The sequence below is a fragment of the Vigna angularis genome, chromosome 1 (genome assembly GCF_016808095.1).
Source record: "Vigna angularis cultivar LongXiaoDou No.4 chromosome 1, ASM1680809v1, whole genome shotgun sequence".
NCBI classification, from domain to species: Eukaryota; Viridiplantae; Streptophyta; class Magnoliopsida; order Fabales; family Fabaceae; genus Vigna; species Vigna angularis.
The window spans coordinates 13,078,683-13,097,794 of NC_068970.1; the positions used below are offsets into that span (position 1 = coordinate 13,078,683).

Below are 19,112 nucleotides of genomic sequence, written 5' to 3' on the forward strand. Positions count from 1 at the left end.
GAAAAGACAGACTTTTAAATTAGATTTCTTTCCCCTCTCTTTTATTTCTTTAGGACTAAATATTATACTAAACAATTATACAATTGTATGACGGGTTACGTCCAATATTTAGAAGTATTGAAATGACCCAAAAAAGAGAAAATAATATGCATTTAAAACACAAGTTTGTACCGCTTGTACAACAGAAATTAGTCAGAACATATGACAATTCCAAAACGGAAGTAATTAACTGAAAACGATTTTTTTTTCTTTTGGTTTCATATTCCTACTATCAGCACTGTTTTTCTTAAATTCCTTTCTTTAGCTACTTTAAGCTTTTAACATTAAGGGTGCCTATATCAGCACTGCTTTTATCAAATTCCTTCCTTTAGCTCTTCTAAGTTTTTGACGAAATAAATGTTGTGTTTCTTCTAAGTCCCAAGATAAACGCGCTTAATACGAGTGTGTTTGCAACTTTGGTTGCAATTTTTTATTCCATCCAATTTTCAATCTCTGAAGTTTGGTGGCAAAGTTTCTTCTGTAAAATATTCCTTCCTAACAGTTTCTGCAGAGCAAAATCTTACCTGTAAAATAAAAGGGGGGAGGCAGGAGAAGAAAGAATTAGAAGAAAATGATGATGGAGCAGCACAAAGAGTTGATATCTAACGCCAAACAGTGCTGAAATTAATCATTATGGTTTGTTTAACTTAAAAATATGAGCCAACAATCTTACATCCCATATCACGTAAGCCCAATTACATTCAGCTAGTTGACTTAATCACAACCTAAAGTCAATTACACAATCGTCATCCCAAAGAAACGAGGGAACTCCTGGATGGGAACATTGTTCTATGAACCGCAGCAGCCCAGTACCAATTGATCCAGTCATTACAGAAGCTACATCTGAAGTTGGGTTTATTAGTGAGGAGGATATCAAGCCTAAAAACAGCAATAAACATCCCTTAGATTGGGATACCTATGTGCACTCAGGATTCCTCAAATCTGGCAAAGATATTCAGTGCTGTGGTGTCAATCCGCTATGGGCTATTGTTATGTTTGTTATTACATTCCTCTATTTTCTGTTACGCATTTGCTATTGCATTCCTTTACTTTTTGTTATGCTGTTGGTTATTTTCCCTTATATATAACCCGCCGTAATGAATTATGACGAATGAACAGAAAGTATCATTCATCTCTTTTCTCTCATTATTCTCGGGAGGCAATATTCCTGGCCTCTAATCCAGCAACTCTACCCAATCACCTACACATTGTCACTACACCCCTGGCGAAAATCACGCCGAACTGACTGAACCTAAAGGGAAGGGTCTAAGACAGGAGCCCTCAACCTCAGATTGAGAAGGTGAAACGCATGGTCAGCTACAACCACTATAGCTACTCTTCAGCAGGCAATTGCCTCCTATTTCTGTGATATTAGATCAAATTACAATGAACAACATTAATTTTTATCTTATCTTAGGACCCAGTAAACCAGATCACATTCCAAAGAAATTCACAAAAATGAGTAAGGTTCACCACAAACCCTATTGGTCCAAGCCCACAGTTTCCACCAGATAACTCCCTTTTTCCCCCTCAAATTTTGAGTTTCAACACATAGGGTCAGGTTATACTACGGGGTAACCCTTCAGAAAACTCAAGCCATCTCAAGCACTCAGCCCTTAAACATAAAGGGAAAAGCAACTCTTTTCATATTAAAAACAGGCATTTAAGACAAGAATCACTTACCAGGGAAGCATATGATTTTAACAAGGGTTTGGCTAGCTGCCAAATTGGCTTAAAAACAAAAGGTGCATCCACAAATAGTACTTGATCCAATCGCTTCGGATAGTAATAATAAAATACATCAAACTGCCAAAAATAAAGAAATATATTAGCTGTTGTGCTGCTCTTTCCAAAATTTCTTTCTAGTGAGGCACTACAGTTCAAACTACATTAGGTGATGATGATTCAGACTTCTTAACTGAATTATGTTTGGCAAATATTAAAAACTATTACCAAGAAAGTCAAGAATTTAAGATCAGCATTTTCTGTTCTGAAGCCTCTGAGATCTACTATTCCAAGTAGTTTTTCTTTCCCGGTTGGAAGCTTACTCAATGCCTTCTCAATTAAGAAAACGCACAGCCTCTCATCATCTGCAGGGTCCAGTGCCTGTGACATAATTATTTGTCCACATTGTCACAAATAATTATCCAAAGGTCACGAGGCTGCCAGTTATATCTGAGGTATATACATAAACTAAAAAAGTAAAGTACAGTATGTAATATGTAATGCAGAAAGTGAGATAATTGACAAAAGTTGACCTCAGTTATTCCAGTGACATCAAGCTGCATATACTTACAACCAGAAATTTGTACCAAATTAGGCAATCACATTAATTCCCCAAATTTAACATCTATGATACAGAGTAGAAGTATCAATTGAGAGTGATGAGGTCCTAGAAGCAGAAAGAGGGGAAGCATGGCAGGGAAGTTGGTGAGGTTAGGGAGTGTGTTTGTTTTACTCATTTCCCACATTCTAGTGAATTTGCAACATCAGTCCCTGTCTCTATGGTCATTAGCGTTCTAAACTAAATAGGTGTTCAAACGCAAATCAGAGCACAACGTCAAACTCTTAATTATTATCCTCAGAAAATTGAAACATATCTTTCACTGCAAAGCAAATTTTCGCTGCATGCCAGTATTAACATTTTCTCAAGTCGGTTTTATTTCACGGAATATAACAATAACAAGAAATACAAAGCAATAAAGCACAATAAAATACTAACAACTACCACTTCTACTCTTACCAGAGGAATATGCTTTGATCCAACCACCACAAGCACAGGTCTATCATTAATATCTAGAAAGTCGTGTACATATCCTTTTCCAGTTTGAGCAGCATCTTTAACAGTTTCATCGGTCAATTTAGACACCTCAAAATCTTGACGCCATTTCTTATAGAGTAGAAAGCAAAGCAACAAGATGAGTAGTAGGCATAAATTTGAAAGAAAGTTAATCCCATTAATACGAACAAGATTAGTTCAGATATATCGAAAATGGATCTAATTGACATGTTCGAGGTGACCTCTTAACTTGGATTTCACCCTGGTGGGTGTTGACAAAGGATTGCTTATTGACACAGTAGGTTCCTTAATGACCGGAAAGTATGAGCGGCTTTTACAAGTATACATCCATCGCCATGACGTGTCAACCTGGCTGGAGCGTTAGCCGAACTCAAAAGACCTTGGACCTCAATTGCTCAAAGCACACCATGGTCAAAAGACATCAGAGCAAAACACAAGTTTATAGTCCACATTGAACACGTCAACAAGGCTCATTTTCGGACAGATCAAATTACACATGCAAGTAGAAAATAAAATTTGTCAAATTCGCTTACCCCACTCCTGAAACAACGGTGGTGATGCGTTATGAATAAAATTGGACATTGATACAATCACGAGAAGGATACAATCGCTTTAGTCAACTTGGAAATAGCATCTTCAACAGAAAACTTGCGATCTTTGAGAAACCACAGTATCATATCTTCGTCATCCCTTCCATTTCTTCCAACAGGGAGGCTATGGTGTTCTTTTTCAAGCTTTTCCTTCACTGAAAGAACTAACTGCAATTTTCTTTTTTAATTAAGATAGTAATGAACATGAGAAGATATGCGCTAAACTAAAAATTATGCATTTGAATTTGAGCGAGCATTAAACTGTTATTGTGCACTTAAAGAGAAGAAAGTGTGAAATGCTGTGGATGGAAGATTGAGAAAGAAGTGGTTACCTTGCGCGTGTCGAGTTGCGGTTGCGAGTGAAGGTTACTGCATCGAACAAGGAAATTGGTCCTAAAGGAAAAGTTTGAAAGAGAAAGAGGAGCAGCGACGGTTGGGTATAGGGTACGCATGTCTATCAATTCCGTGCTGTTCCTTACTATCAAAGGATCCGTCAATTATTTTTGCCAATAAAATAGCAGCAAAATACATGTGTATCAACAATCAAATTTCCAATAAACAATTATAACTTTTCATTTTACTCAATCGGACAATCAAATGAAATAATATCCATATTTGCAGTTAGCCCATCCACCTCGTGTAGAAATGCTGTATTAAGGGTTTCCAATCATATTTTCCACCAGTTCAATATCACACTGCTATATTCAAAGTTGAAACAACTACAAAAAGGACCTGATCTTCATGCAATGAATCAACCAATACAAAACAGCTTTTTCTTCTGATCATGATCACTCACTATTTTTTTATAGCACCACTTGACAAACATAGGTATAACCTTTTTTACAATCACAACTCACAAATTACAACACTCTCTTCCTTTACACTCAGTAGACAGAGCTACAACATCTTGTAACTTGGATAACCAACTTATAGCTCCTCCAGCAATTGTAAACACATAGCCAGTAGTAGATTTCCTTTTATCCAGATCACCTGCAAAATCTGAATCAACATAGCCTCTGACAATTGATTCTGATCCTTTATAACATAATGCAACGTTTGAGGTTCCTTTGATGTATCTAAGGATCCTCTTAACAGTATTCCAGTGCTCTCCACCAAAATGTCCCATGAATCTACTAACCACTCCCACTGCTTGAGCAATGTCCGGTCTTGTACAAATCATGGCATACATGAGGCTTCCTACTGCTGATGCATACGGTACACGAGACATTTCCATCCTCTCTGCTTCACTGCTAGGTCTCATACTTGAGGATAACTTACAGTTGATAGGAAGTGGGGTAGAAATTGGCTTGAAATCTTGCATGTTGAAGCGTCGCAAGATCTTCAATAAATAATTCTTCTGTGAAAGCCAAATCTTCCTATCTTTTCTGTCTCGGTGAATTTGCATCCCTAAAATCTTGTTTGCCGGTCCCAAGTCCTTCATATCAAACTCCCTAGCCAACTGTGCCTTCAGTTCTTGGATTAGAGCTTTGTTGGGGCCTACCACCAACATGTCATCCACATACAACAATAAAATGATAAAATCATTTTCTGTAAACCTATTGTAATAAGTACAATGGTCTGAACTTAGTCTGTTGTATCCGAGGCTAATGATGAAGGAATCAAATCTCTTATACCAACACCTTGGCGCCTGCTTTAGACCGTATAGAGATTTGTTCAACCTGCAAACCAAGTTTTCTTGTTCTTCAAAGCCTTCTGGTTAGAGCATCATTTCATTCTTGTTTAACAATAACCTTGTGAGCGGTGGAACTCACAGGCAATACCCCTTCACATTGTTAGCATAGCCCAAGCACTTAATTCTTTCCCCAATTTCAAGCTCGTGCTTTGGTTTTCTTGAACTGGTAACAACACATTTGACTTCCTCTTGATGTAATACACTCAAACACCTGGAATAAACTTTGCTTCTCCTAGGAATAACTCCGGTGATTCCCTTACATCAGAATGAACCAAGTCTTCTTGTGTTTTCTTTTCTGGTAGTCAAACTAGCAAACCCTGATCTATGTTTAAGCCCGGGTACAGATTACGTTCTACCTTGCAAACTTCACTTTGACATTTGTCCAAGTACGATGTCACGTCAACACCGCTTCTTCTTGACTTGTCGATGTAACCATTGCATTAGCCTTTTGCAACGTATCTCCCATAAGCATATGCCATGATCTTCTGAGCTTTTATGACTTACCAGATCTCCCTTCTTTCTCACATAATATCTTCATCCTCTGAGGTATTTGCCATACAACCTTGTGAGGATGCCTCAGAGTTCTTTCTTCCACTCTTCTCGTGCCAACATTCTTTCTTGACATGCCCCCTCTTACCACAATTGTAGCATTTGAGATATATCATGGGACTGACTCCCACTAGACCCATATTTCGTTGATTTTCCTCTCATCATCACCAAAGCTTGTGTTTGCTTTGAACTTTCCAGCATGTCTTCTTTGTTCCTTCGCCTGGATTCTTCTTCAAGAATTGCTCCGGCAACATCCTCAAAGTGTAAACAACCTTCAATATTATTATTCGTAATATTCATGATGAGTTGATCATACGAGTCGGGTAAACTCTGCAGTAGAAGCTCCGTGCGTTCATTTTCAACTATGTTGAAATCAGCCACTGATAGTTGGGCAAACAAAGTGTTTAGATGGTTGATGTGGTCCGTCACCGTTGTAGACTCACTCATCTGGAGAGTGTAGAGTTTCCTCTTCAAGAATATTCTTGTGTGAAGAGACTTCACTTCATATAGTTTTATGAGGGCATCCCAAATCTCCCTTGCTGTTTCTTTCTCCGCCACACTGGATAACACTGAATCTGCCATTGATAGGTGCAAATTCGCGATGGCGTTGTTGTCAATTTCTTTCCACTTCTGCTCTGTCATTTCTGCGGGTTTTCCTTCAATTGCAGCTATGCAATTGTCCTTTTTCAAAATTGCCTTCATCTTCAATTTCCACAATGCGAAATTGTTGCCGTTGAACCTCTCTATCTCGTATTTTGTTGTCATGGTTTTTAAGAACCGGCTTATGCACTTCTCACTATGAATAGTATTGTCTACTGGAACAACACAGGTAGACCGTGAAGTAAAGCACCAAGAAGTTCCCAGAAAAGAGAGGTGGGTCACAAACGGACACTCTTAAGTACCAAGTCTTTCCTAGCCAGAACTTTCCCAGACAGCACTTTCACACTACCAAACGTTTTCAGTAATAACTCTTTTCTGATGCGGAAGATCGGATTAAACCGCAACCACAGAGCATACTCAGAATTTTACCAACACTATTCTAATGACAATAGCAGCGGAATACAAACCTATAGCTCTGATACCACTGTTGGGTATCATTCATACAACACAAGCACACACAACTAAAATAGAGAAGAGAAAATATTGATAATAGGCAAAAAGGAAATTTTATACTAGTGGAAGAAATTTACAGCACCTCTCTCTTTCTCTAAAGAACTTCTCAAAATTATGAGAATACAAGAAAGGAGAGAATGGGATATATAACAAAGGGGGCAAGGGGTTTCTTTTATAGCCACCAAGCCATACCCCTTTACAAGTTCCCACCAATGTGGGACTTCATTTCTCATAATCTCCCACTTGAAGATTTTGATGAAACTAATCAAATCTTCACACCATCTTTGCCTTCGTGTTGCTTGTTCTTCTGTTCAACTTCAGTAGAATCGAATTTACGTAAATCTGTCAATAACCTTTGACACCAAATTCTGATTCTCTGAAACGCAATGCAACACCTGATCAATATTTTACTGCTCTCCACCTAAACATGCCACGAACCTACTAACCACTCCCACTGCTTGTGCAATGTCTGGTCTTGTACAGCCTTATAATTGCTATGATGCGTACAAGACCAGACATTGCACAAGCAGTGGGAGTGGTTAGTAGGTTCGTGGCAGATTTAGGTGGAGAGCAGTAAAATATTGATCAGGTGTTGCATTGCGTTTCAGAGAATCAGAATTTGGTGTCAAAGGTTATTGACAGATTTACGTAAATTCGATTCTACTGAAGTTTATCAGAAGAACAAGCAACACGAAGGCAAAGATGGTGGGGAGATTTGATTAGTTTCATCAAAATCTTCAAGTGGAAGATTGTGAGAAATGAAGTCCCACATTGGTGGGAACTTGTAAAGGAGCATGGCTTGGTGGCTATAAAAGAAACCCCTTGCGCCCTTTGTTATATATCTCATTCTCTCCTTTCTTGTATTCTCATAATTTTGAGAAATTCTTTAGAGAAAGAGAGAGGTGCTGTAAATTTCTTCCACTAGTATAAAATTTCCTTTTTGCCTATTATCAATATTTTCTCTTCTCTATTTTAGTTGTGTGCTTGTGCTGTATGAATGATACCCAACAGTGGTATCAGAGCTATAGGTTTGTATTTCGCTGCTATTGTCATTAGAATAGTGTTGGTAAAATTCTGAGTATGCTCTGTGGTTGCGGTTTAATCCGATCTTCCGCATCAGAAAAGAGTTATTACTGAAAACGTTTGGTAGTGTGAAAGTGCTGTCTGGGAAAGTTCTGGCTAGGAAAGACTTGGTACTTAAGAGTGTCCGTTTGTGACCCACCTCTCTTTCCTAGGAACTTCTTGGTGCTTTACTTCACTGTCTACCTGTGTTGTTCCAGTAGACAATACTATTCATAGTGAGAAGTGCATAAGCCAGTTCTAAAAACCATGACAACAAAATATGAGATAGAGAAGTTTAACGGGAATAATTTCTCGTTGTGGAAATTAAAGATGAAGGCAATTCTGAGAAAAGACAATTGCATAGATGCAATTGAAGAAAAACCCGTAGAAATGACGAATCAAAAGTGGAAAGAAATTGACAACAACGCTATCGCAAATTTGCACCTAACAATGGCAGACTCAGTATTATCTAGCGTGGCGGAGAAAAATACAGCAAAGGAGATTTGGGATGCCCTCATAAAATTATGAGGTGAAGTCTCTTCACACAAGAATATTCTTGAAGAGGAAACTCTACACACTTCGGATGAGTGAGTCCACTTCGGTGACGGACCATATAAACCACCTCAACACCTTGTTTGCCCAATTATCAGCAGCAGATTTCAACATAATTGAAAATAAGCGTGCAGAGCTTCTACTTCAAAGCTTACCAGACTCGTATGACCAGCTCATCATCAACGTTACGAATAATAATATTGAAGGGCGTCTATACTTTGAAGATGTTGCCGGAACTATTCTTGAAGAAGAATACAGGCGGAAAAACAAAGTGGATAGAACGGAAACTTCAAAACAAGCAGAAGCATTAATGATGAGAAGAGGAATATCAATGGAACGTGGTTCGAGTGGGAGTAAAAACAACGACAGGTCAAGCTCACAAAGTAAGAAGAATTTCAAATACAAATGCTACTATTGTGGCAAGAAAGGGCACACAAAGAAAGAGTGTTGGAAGAGGAAAAATGAAGCATCAACCTCACAAGGTTGTGTTGCAAATACCGCAGAAGACGGAGAAATCCTCGTTAGCGAAGCAGCAATCAATTCTAATGATGAAAAGAAATGTCATGATAGATGGATAATGGATTCAGGAGCAACGTGGCACATGACTCCTCACCGGAACTGGTTTCACACTTATGAGCCTATCTCAGGTGGATCTGTATTCATGGGAAATGACCATGCATTGGAAATTGCTGGAATTGGTGCAATCAAAATAAAGATGTATGATGGTACCGTTCGCACAATTCAAGGTGTAAGACATGTGAAAGACTTGAAGAAGAATCTTTTGTCTATAGGGCAACTAGATGACCTCGGATGTAAGATCCATATTGAAGGAAGGATCTTGAAGGCAGTAAGGGGAAATTTGGTAGTCATGAAAGCTGAGAAAATCATGGCAAACTTATATGTGCTTATGGGAGATACTTTGCAAGAAGCCAACGCAACGGTTGCATCGACAAGCCAAGAAGAAGCGGTACTAATGTGGCATCGTAGACTTGGGCATATGTCAGAACGAGGATTGCAAATTCTTGCGGAACGTAATCTCATACCCGGGCTCAAGAAGGTTGATTCACCTTTCTGTGAGCATTGTGTAACAAGCAAGCAACATAGGTTGAAGTTTGCTAGAACGATTACCAAAAGTAAACATATACTGGACTTGATCCATTCTGATGTGTGGGAATCACTAGAACTATCCATTGGAGGAGCAAAATACTTTGTATCATTTATTGATGATTACTCCAGAAGATTATGGGTGTATCCTATCAAGAAAAAGTCCCATGTGTTTGCTCAATTCAAGGAATTCAAAGCACAAATAGAACTTGAAACTGGAAAAAGAATTAAGTGCTTGAGATCAGATAACGGAGGAGAATATGTAGATGGAGATTTTCAAGAATTCTGCAAGAAAGAAGGTATTGTCAAACAATTTTCAGTACCACACACACCGCAACAAAATGGTGTAGCAGAGCGGATGAACAGAACTCTTCTAGAAAGAACACGAGCTATGTTGCAAACTGCGGGTGTAGCTAAATCCTTTTGGGCAGAAGCAGTTAAAACTGCTTGTTACTTGATAAATAGGTCACCATCAACTGCTATTGAGCTGAAAACTCCAATGGAGATGTGGAATGGCAAAGCAGCTAATTATTCATCCTTACGTATATTTGGTTGTCCTGTGTACGTGATGTACAACTCCCAAGAAAGAACAAAGTTGGATCCAAAATCCAGGAAATGCATATTCTTGGGTTATGCTGACAATGTAAAGGGGTATCGTTTGTGGGATCCTACTGCCCATAAAGTTATTGTTAGCAGAGATGTAGTCTTTGCAGAAAATGAACTCAAAGTAAGCAGACAAATGACAGCGAGAAGAAGGACAAAGTTATAGTACAGATAGAGAAGAAGCCTTTGGAAAGTTCTTCTGATTCAGAAGAGGAGCAAGAAGAACATGAACCAAATGAAGTTGGTGATGGAGAACTCCGACGTACAACAAGAGAAAAAGTCAAACCATCTTGGCATTCACAATATGTGATGACAAGTCATGATGCGTATTGTCTCCTAAGTGAAGAAGGAGAACCTTCAATTTTTCAAGAGGCCGTGACTAGTTCAGATGCTTCTCTGTGGATGGCTGCAATGCAAGAAGAAATTGAAGCTCTTCATAGAAACAAGACATGGAATCTTGTGGAACTTCCAAAGGGTCGAAAAGCCATTGGTTGCAAATGGGTTTATAAGATCAAGAAAGATGGCAATGATCAAGTGGAAAGATATCGTGCTAGATTAGTTGTTAAAGGATATGCTCAGAAAGAAGGCATTGATTTTAACGAGATTTTCTCCCCAGTTGTTAGACTAACAACGATCAGAATTGTCCTTGCAATGTGTGCTGCATTTGATTTACATCTAGAGCAATTGGATGTAAAGACTGCTTTCCTTCATGGAAAACTTGAAGAGGAAATATATATGCTCCAACCAGAAGGCTTTGAAAAACAAGAAAACTTGGTTTGCAGGTTGAACAAATCTCTATACGGTCTAAAGCAGGCGCCAAGGTGTTGGTATAAGAGATTTGATTCCTTCATCATTAGCCTCGGATACAACAGACTAAGTTCAGACCATTGTACTTATTACAATAGGTTTACAGAAAATGATTTTATCATTTTATTGTTGTATGTGGATGACATGTTGGTGGTAGGCCCCAACAAAGCTCTAATCCAAGAACTGAAGGCACAGTTGGCTAGGGAGTTTGATATGAAGGACTTGGGATCGGCAAACAAGATTTTAGGGATGCAAATTCACCGAGACAGAAAAGATAGGAAGATTTGGCTTTCACAGAAGAATTATTTATTGAAGATCTTGTGACGCTTCAACATGCAAGATTGCAAGCCAATTTCTACCCCTCTTCCTATCAACTGTAAGTTATCCTCAAGTATGAGACCTAGCAGTGAAGCAGAGAGGATGGAAATGTCTCGTGTACCGTATGCATCAGCAGTAGGAAGCCTCATGTATGCCATGATTTGTACAAGACCGGACATTGCTCAAGCAGTGGGAGTGGTTAGTAGATTCATGGGAAATTTTGGTGGAGAGCACTGGAATACTGTTAAGAGGATCCTTAGATACATCAAAGGAACCTCAAACCTTGCATTATGTTATAAAGGATCAGAATCAATTGTCAGAGGCTATGTTGATTCAGATTTTGCAGGTGATCTGGATAAAAGGAAATCTACTACTGGCTATGTGTTTACAATTGCTGGAGGAGCTATAAGTTGGTTATCCAAGTTACAAGATGTTGTAGCTCTGTCTACTACAGAAGCTGAATACATGGCAGCCACTCAAGCATGTAAGGAAGCTATTTGGATTAAAAGGATAAAGGAGAAACTTGGGCACAAGCAACAACAAATTGTTGTGTATTGTGATAGTCAAAGTGCTTTGCACATTGCAAAGAATCCAGCCTTTCATTCCAGGACAAAGCACATAGGAATAAGGTATCACTTTGTGAGAGAAGTAATGGAAGAAAGAAGTGTTGATATGCAAAAGATTCACACAGATGAAAACCTAGCAAATGTCATGACAAAGCCGGTTAATACTGACAAGTTTAGAAAGACTCGATCCTATTACGGCCTATTGGAAACATAAGCAACATGGATGGCAAATATGGTGTGAAGATTTGATTAGTTTAATCAAAATCTTCAAGTGGGAGATTGTGAAGGAGAGAAGTCCCACATCTAGTAAAACATTGTAAGGGACTTCCTCCTTTGGTTATAAAAGAGAGGTTAAGGTTCCCCTTTCCTCATCCCATCTTCTTCTCTTCTTTCTATCTTCTCTTGCTTCTTTAAGCAATTGAGAAATTATGAGTGTAAAGGAAGAGAGTGTTGTAATTTCTTCCATTAGTATAAAATTTCCATTTTTGCCTAGTGTGCTTGTGTTGTATGACTGATACCCAACAATTGTTGGGAATCTAAGTGTGAGTCTAAGTCCCATATTGGAGAGAAATGAGAAAGTAGAGTGGTTTATAAGTGGGAAGACCCATTAACTCATTGTCTTAAGGTTTTGAGTAAAGATTGGTGTCAATCTCTTATAAGGTTGGACTCACATCTCATTGCTCATTGACTCCCCGGTCAAAAACCTCCCCCTTGATACTCCTAACAGTGGTATCAGAGCCGATGGTTGGTGTTGGTGACCAAGGCTCAGACGAGGGTAATGATCCCTATATCGAAAGTCTTCCTGGCAAGGGTCCAGGAAAGTGAGACCCGTTAAGATGAACGACGGTATAGAGGGCTACTCGTGGTTGAAAGGGATGCTTCCGCTGAAGGGGGAGTTCTAGAGGGAGTGTACCAATGACTCACCCTTGAGGGGGAGATTGTTGGGAATCCAAGTGTGAGTCTAAGTCCCACATTGGAGAGAAATGAGAAAGTAGAGTGGTTTATAAGTGGGAAGACCCATTAACTCATTACCTTAAGGTTTTGGATAAAGAGTGGTGTCAATCTCTTATAAGGTTGGACTCACATCTCATTGCTCATTGACTCCCCGGTCAAAAACCTCCCCCTTGATACTCCCAACACAACCATGTGTCCATACCAAGCCTATAAGATAACATTCCAAAAGCCCATTAACAAATCAATTTCACCACAGCAAATCATGCGCCAATTCCATAGTAGTTATCTTATCAGCAAACCAGAGATCCAAAAGCAGATGTAACAAGAGGAACACAAACTTTCAACAACGAGCGCTCCTAAACAATGCTATCACAGGCAAGTTACGCCCAAAAATCACACATGCGCAACATCTTCAAAAACCGAGAAAACGGTCCAAACGAGGTTCACAGGCACAATCGCCATAAAAAGGCATTTAATCATTATATTCCTCAAAATAAAAAATATATACAAACAAACGATTGTACAAAATACACTTTCGCGACAAAAACATATTTTACACCGCCCCATTTAATATCCCGCAATAGAAGAAAAAAAAAACAATGCATATAAAATCCCACAGCAGTTAAAGTTACAGTTGCAAAAATGCCAGTTCTAATCCCCCACGAAATACGTGTTTTTTCCTTCCTTTCCCCGTAATCAATCGCGGATGAATTAGAGTTGGAAGTGGAAACGAAAGTGTACCGCATACAGTGGAAAATCCGTGGCCTCGGAGAAACCCTAGCGAAGCAATTGCAGAAAGCTGCGAAGAAAAGGAAAGATAAAAGGAGATGAATATACGTTCAATAGGTTAGGGGAATTTCCCGGAAGGTGTTGAGTGAGGTTTAGAAAGAGAGATCTGATAGAGTTAGAGGCGATGGGTTTCGGATCGGAGAGGGAGAACGAAAATGGATGTTAAAAGTGGATAAGAATAATTTTATTATTCGTAGTAGTCAAGTATGGCTTGAATCGTTTTAGTCAGATGTGTAATGTGTTGTTTAAATATTAAGATTCCAATTCAAAATAGATATTACTAAATAAATGTATAGTTTCACATGAACCCTACTTTAAGAAAGATGCTTCTTACTAGTAGTGCCAGTTATCAAGTGAGAATATACCATAAAAAAATAAAATAAAATCACATCAATCGTTTCATTAATTGTTATTTATTTTATATAAATATTAGATAACTGTGGTCGATTAATTAATAATGATAAATATAAGGTTGCACAAACATTAATTTTTTGTATATGATAATTCATTCAATCGGATAATAACCGTCTTAAAAATCTTAATCGCAATATTTTTTTATTAGTCAAGAATATACAAATTACACTAACAACATTGTATAGTTATAAACTCTATAAATATTATGTCTATAAAAAAAAATAATATAATTTTGATAATCTATGAAACTAAATTAAAATATTGTTAATTTAAGCCATTAATTGAAATAAAATTAAAATGATTATCTTTGATTTGTAAATTTCCGTAAGTAATTATCTTCTTGCACATTTCTTCTTATTTTTTGTAGTGTCTCTAAAAAAAAGTGTTCCCAGACCATTTAAAGAGCAAAACAAGCCAAAATACTAACACCTATTTTTTCTTTCATATATATCCTTTCACATAAACACATACACCACATAAAATATATCATCAAATAAATTAAAGATTCAACCAAACCTAAATTTAATTATCATTCATAAATCATTTTGCACACTTATATTAGCGCCCGAGTTAGTATGGGCCTTTCATGGGTTTATCAATAGTTTATTTTATATATATATATATATATATATATATATATATATATATATATATATATATATATATATATTCAATTTATTTAATAACTAAAAGAATACTTTTCTGTTAATATTTTTAAAATCGAAGATAATGAAACAACAATAATTCAACTAACTTTCATAATTAAATCTTTCTTAATTTTTAATTTAAAAAAATATTTTAAGTTTTTACAAATATATTATCTGCAATTGTAAAATTATACCTTTGAAAATAAAAAATAATAAAATTATAAAATGTAAAACTAATATGAATATATATCTTTTATTATCTATATTATTAAAGAAGACTTTTTTTATACACGATTTTTTTCAATTTTACTCCTCAAATAATTATATTTTAAAAATTTTAAACTAAAATAACTATCTTATAACTTTTATCTTTTTAGTGATCATTTACTTAAGTTAAATTGTTTTTTAAATTAAAATAATTATTTTACTATTTATCTTTAATGATTATTTATTAAATTTATCGTTTTTTAAATTAATATAATTCTCTGTAACAATAAAAAAAACTAATAAAGATAATAAACATATAACGACTTTTATTGATTACTAGTTTATTATAAAGTATATTAACTAGATAGTCACTTGTTTCTCGTGAAAGTGGCTGATGCTATAATGGATGGATGTATTCGACCATTATAAAAACAAGAAATTTCTATTAGTTGAAAACTATTCAATGAGCTATTGTAATGTCATTAAATATAATAACCACTTAAATAATTTAATTTTATAAATATATCAAAAAGAAAATTTATATGTCTGACACCATTTATTGTACAAAATGAAGTAATGTTTTCTTTTGGATTGACCATATATTCATGAAAAAATTGTGAATGAATAATTTTAATAATTTTTTTGGAACTTAGATCATAGATAAATATTATTTTTAAATAAATTTTAACATGTTATATATTCATGAAATATTTTTAACTAATTTATCGAAATCTCAATTAAAATTTATCTGACTTATTAATTTTCTTTATTCATTTGTTTATTTGTCTTATCACGTAAGCAAAAGAAAGTTAGGAGTCGTCTCCAAGTAGGTCAATTATTTCATTTTTTTTTCTTATTTTTAAGACTCTGGACATTCAACAATTATACAGGAAATTTTGAATACATTTTATTTGTATATGATTAATGTTTTGTTTGGTTTAAGAAAGAAAGATAAATAAAAGAAAATAAGTAAATAATTGTTTAATCGATTGTTAGAAAAATGAAAAACAACAAAGAGAAAGGAAAGAAATATATTATTTAGGAGAACACGTTAATGACATAAATAAATAAAGAGTATAAAATTTATTTTTCTCAAATTTGAGAGAACCACCTCATCTTTGATACTGATAAATTTTATATCTATTTTATCAAAAATATTACTTTGAAACATTGATTTTCCAAGAAAAAAAGACTGGAAATTTTGAACACATTTAAAAGTGTGATTTATGTTGAAATAGAATCTTGCGTATTTAGTCTATATATGAACCATTTATAACCTGTATTTTTGGTCGTAAAAATCTCAGCTTAAAATAAAATGAAAATGTCATATTGCACTCCGTGTGTCATACGTAGGTAGCGTAAGCAAAGAGAATTTACAAACAATTGTCACATTCATATTGCAATAAAACTTAAGTAAAAGAGGCTTTGGAGCCTTCTAACAACACTGCAAGTAACTACTAATTGTTCTGGTTTTTGAGCAATAAACTGTCTCTATTAAGAGTTTTACATTGAGTAACATTAATCCCTTGAATTACTATTTAAGTTTTGACCTGATGAACTATTATTTTAAATTTGACTTTTCTCTTAAGTTTAAGTTAATTTGCCAAGTTAATTCATTTTTGTTTCCATTGTGCTTTTAATAATTTCTTTCCCCGCTTTCTTTAAGCATGTAAAAGACGTGTTAATTGAAAATTACAATAGCAATTTCAGCACAGAAAATGTTAGATTAAGCAAGCAATCACTGAACAAAGAAATGAGCAGTTTGGTTTGGTGGCTAATCCGTGGCTCATAACTGTTCTTCTAAAGTCATCAGAGTGAATACTTGAATCCTCTATCTTTGAAAATTCGATACCAAACAAATGTAAATCTCTGAAATGTTGGTATCTGTAACTGCAACTATATTACCTCTGATGATTAAGACTAACATACAGATCAAGTGCACTTTTTTTTTTTTATGGTAGAGGTGTATCAGTCTAAAACATGAAGAGGGGAGTAGTTGTTACAGGTTCTGTTTATGTAATCTCTGCAAGTAACCTTGCAGACACTGCTATACTTATTTTAGACAACTTGACAATTGCATATGATACAGAAAGTGCCTCCACAATGGCTGGTGGCAGACCCTGGGCTGAAATTTAGGAAAAAGTCCTTAAAATGGATCATGAAAAGTTGTGACTCGATATGTTAATCCTAATGCCTCAACCCAAACCAACTTTTTGGTCTAAATTATTTTCTTTAGATAGCACCAATTTGACAGCATTGAATTTCTAAGCTAAAAGTGACGGTGTGGAAGATAAAAAAACAAGTAGAAAAATCAATCCATGCAACCTAACTTGTTTTCAATGACTAGAATTAATCATATAGAAAGTCTTGATTCAAGTTAGTTTATAAAGTGTAAAAATAAAAACGTTATAAAATTCCAATGTTCTCTAAGCTAAACTCCTAAACAAACTCAACTAAGATTGTCCCTTTATGTTCTAATAATTACAAAGTGTTTCCTTTCATTAGTGCTCATAAGCTATTTCCCCAACTTCTCATCTTTTCCGACACTCCTCCAATAATCACTGTCACTGAGTTTAACAATTGATTAGTTGAAAGAGGAAAGAAAGTGACGTTTTTCTTCTACAGATCCCATCATAACATAACTGACACAGTGCAAGCGAGTCGATCTGTTGTCCATAGACATGATCGTGTGAGAAATCTCACGCAACCTATTATTCACAGACACAACACAAGTCTATGTTTCATGACAGTTAAACAATATGAACATATATCACACATCAGACAGACCTGTACAAGAAGCAGGCAAGAACACCTTCACAAGTACCGAACCATTCTTCCATACCCCTTCCATCAATACGTGGAAATACCAACCGATTCACAGCCTAATTGAGGAGCATCAATGTCCACCCAGACCTCGTTTTTGCGATTCACAATTCGGATGGGAGTATTGTACTGCGCGATCGAGTAACCACGGCGAGTCTTGGACTGCGCCCAGGGAGAGCGACTGAGGCTGGTGGCAAGCTTTTCCGCCTCCTTGACAATCCTCTCATCATTGGCGAATCCAGAGAACTTTCTAACCGCAACGCAGTGGGTGGTGAATTCATAGGGCCTGATATTGAGTTCTGGAAGCGGCAGGGGTGGGTTTCCTTGGAACTTAACGGGTAAGTATAAACTAACGTAGTAGCCTTGGGACTTGAGGGGACCGGCTCCGGGAACGGTGGTGGTCAAGACGGGAACGGTCATTGGGATTCGTGAGAAATTGAGGTTGGCGCCTTCAGTAAACTGGAACAACCTGGGAGATAGTAAAATCGGGTTAGTTGGTTAGTTATCAGTTAGTTATTGTGGGGGGTAAAGAAGAATTACCTGTGAAAACCGTCCCAGGAGGCTTTCTCGAAGGAAATGTCGAGAGCGGGAGCAGACATCCAAACGGAGGTTCCATAGAGCCTGATCTCGAAATCGGACTGCGAGTGTACCACAGTGTATGGTGGGGACTCCGGCGCACTGCTAACCATAGCCAAACATATCGCGATCACTGTTATGGTTAGTAGTGTTATTCCCTTCTTCATTCTCCTTTCCTTCCCCCTTCTCTCTTGCTATTTCCTTCCTCTTTTTCTCAATATACCTCTTCTGTGATTTTATCAAGGCTCTTAGCCGTTGACTTTTGTGACAATTGTTTTATTCTTCTTCTGATTCTGATTTCTAGTGATTGTATACCGAATTGCAGATTTCAATATCAATCAGAATTATTTGTCTTCAGCGCCAGAGAGTTTGGATAAGAGAGGGTGAAAAACTAGGCAAGTAAAAGACAAGTAACAGCTACACAGTTTGTAAAGAAAACTAGCAGAAAAGATTACTATTATAAAATATTAAGTGTATACTTTCGTGTTTTAGAGTGAGATACTAAAGTTGATTATTGAAAAATAGTTTATTTTGTTACATATGGATTTTTTTTATGATAGTGGAATTGAACAGTGAAATATATAAAGAGTTATATATTAGAATTAATTTGTATGATTGTAAAGTATAATCTAAAGTAAGACATAAGAATGATTTCTATCTAGAAAAACAATTACAACAGAGTGTCTTCTTTAACAATGGTTGTTGAATCCATAATGAATATATTATGTTCTTTTTATCACAAAATTCACTTGCATAATGAAACTAAATAAATATAATTTTTTATTCTTTTGATAGAATAAGTCATATTCAATAGTCTCTTTTAAGTAAAGAAAAATTCTTTTTCTCACAATATCTCTTTCGAACATTCCATGTATTTGATAATAATACTTATGACATTCATTATGT

General features: G+C 36.2%; 2 protein-coding genes across 6 annotated transcripts; both read right to left on the reverse strand.

Annotated features, from left to right (window-relative positions):
* Nucleotides 1-123: 123 nt before the first annotated feature.
* Nucleotides 124-13,763, reverse strand: LOC108330853 (CRAL-TRIO domain-containing protein C3H8.02). 5 transcript variants are annotated; one of them, XM_017565443.2, is made up of 7 exons: nucleotides 13,492-13,763; nucleotides 3,762-3,897; nucleotides 3,445-3,597; nucleotides 2,783-2,929; nucleotides 1,993-2,145; nucleotides 1,723-1,845; nucleotides 124-563 (listed from the first exon to the last, which is right to left on the reverse strand). In XM_017565443.2, exons 1-7 carry the CDS (start codon nucleotides 13,494-13,496, stop codon nucleotides 486-488), a joined length of 795 nt encoding a protein of 264 aa, XP_017420932.1. In that variant the 5' UTR covers nucleotides 13,497-13,763; the 3' UTR covers nucleotides 124-485. The 5 variants fall into 5 exon arrangements, 4 of the variants coding, with proteins under 4 accessions (XP_017420932.1, XP_017420926.1, XP_017420946.1 ...); XM_017565437.2 differs by having other exon boundaries at nucleotides 3,762-3,903; XM_017565457.2 differs by having other exon boundaries at nucleotides 3,762-3,907; nucleotides 13,499-13,762.
* A 3,400-nt stretch (nucleotides 13,764-17,163) lies between these two features.
* Nucleotides 17,164-18,600, reverse strand: LOC108330903 (uncharacterized). Its single transcript, XM_017565501.2, has 2 exons — nucleotides 18,171-18,600; nucleotides 17,164-18,099 (listed from the first exon to the last, which is right to left on the reverse strand). The coding sequence occupies exons 1-2, from the start codon at nucleotides 18,371-18,373 to the stop codon at nucleotides 17,658-17,660; spliced, it is 645 nt and encodes a 214-aa protein (XP_017420990.1). The 5' UTR covers nucleotides 18,374-18,600; the 3' UTR covers nucleotides 17,164-17,657.
* Between the last annotated feature and the right edge of the window lie 512 nt (nucleotides 18,601-19,112).

What these genes read in the sequence shown, in the direction of transcription:
- LOC108330853 (XM_017565437.2), bottom strand. An exon ending in GATCAAAGCATATTCCTCTG is followed by an intron (nt 2,146 to 2,782) that starts GTAAGAGTAGAA and finishes ATTATGTCACAG; the next exon opens with GCACTGGACCCTGCAGATGA. An exon ending in TAAAATCATATGCTTCCCTG is followed by an intron (nt 564 to 1,722) that starts GTAAGTGATTCT and finishes TTTATTTTACAG; the next exon opens with GTAAGATTTTGCTCTGCAGA.
- LOC108330903 (XM_017565501.2), bottom strand. Translation starts at nt 18,373, where the DNA reads ATGAAGAAGGGAATAACACTACTAACCATAACAGTGATCGCGATATGT. An exon ending in TCCTGGGACGGTTTTCACAG is followed by an intron (nt 18,100 to 18,170) that starts GTAATTCTTCTT and finishes ACTATCTCCCAG; the next exon opens with GTTGTTCCAGTTTACTGAAG.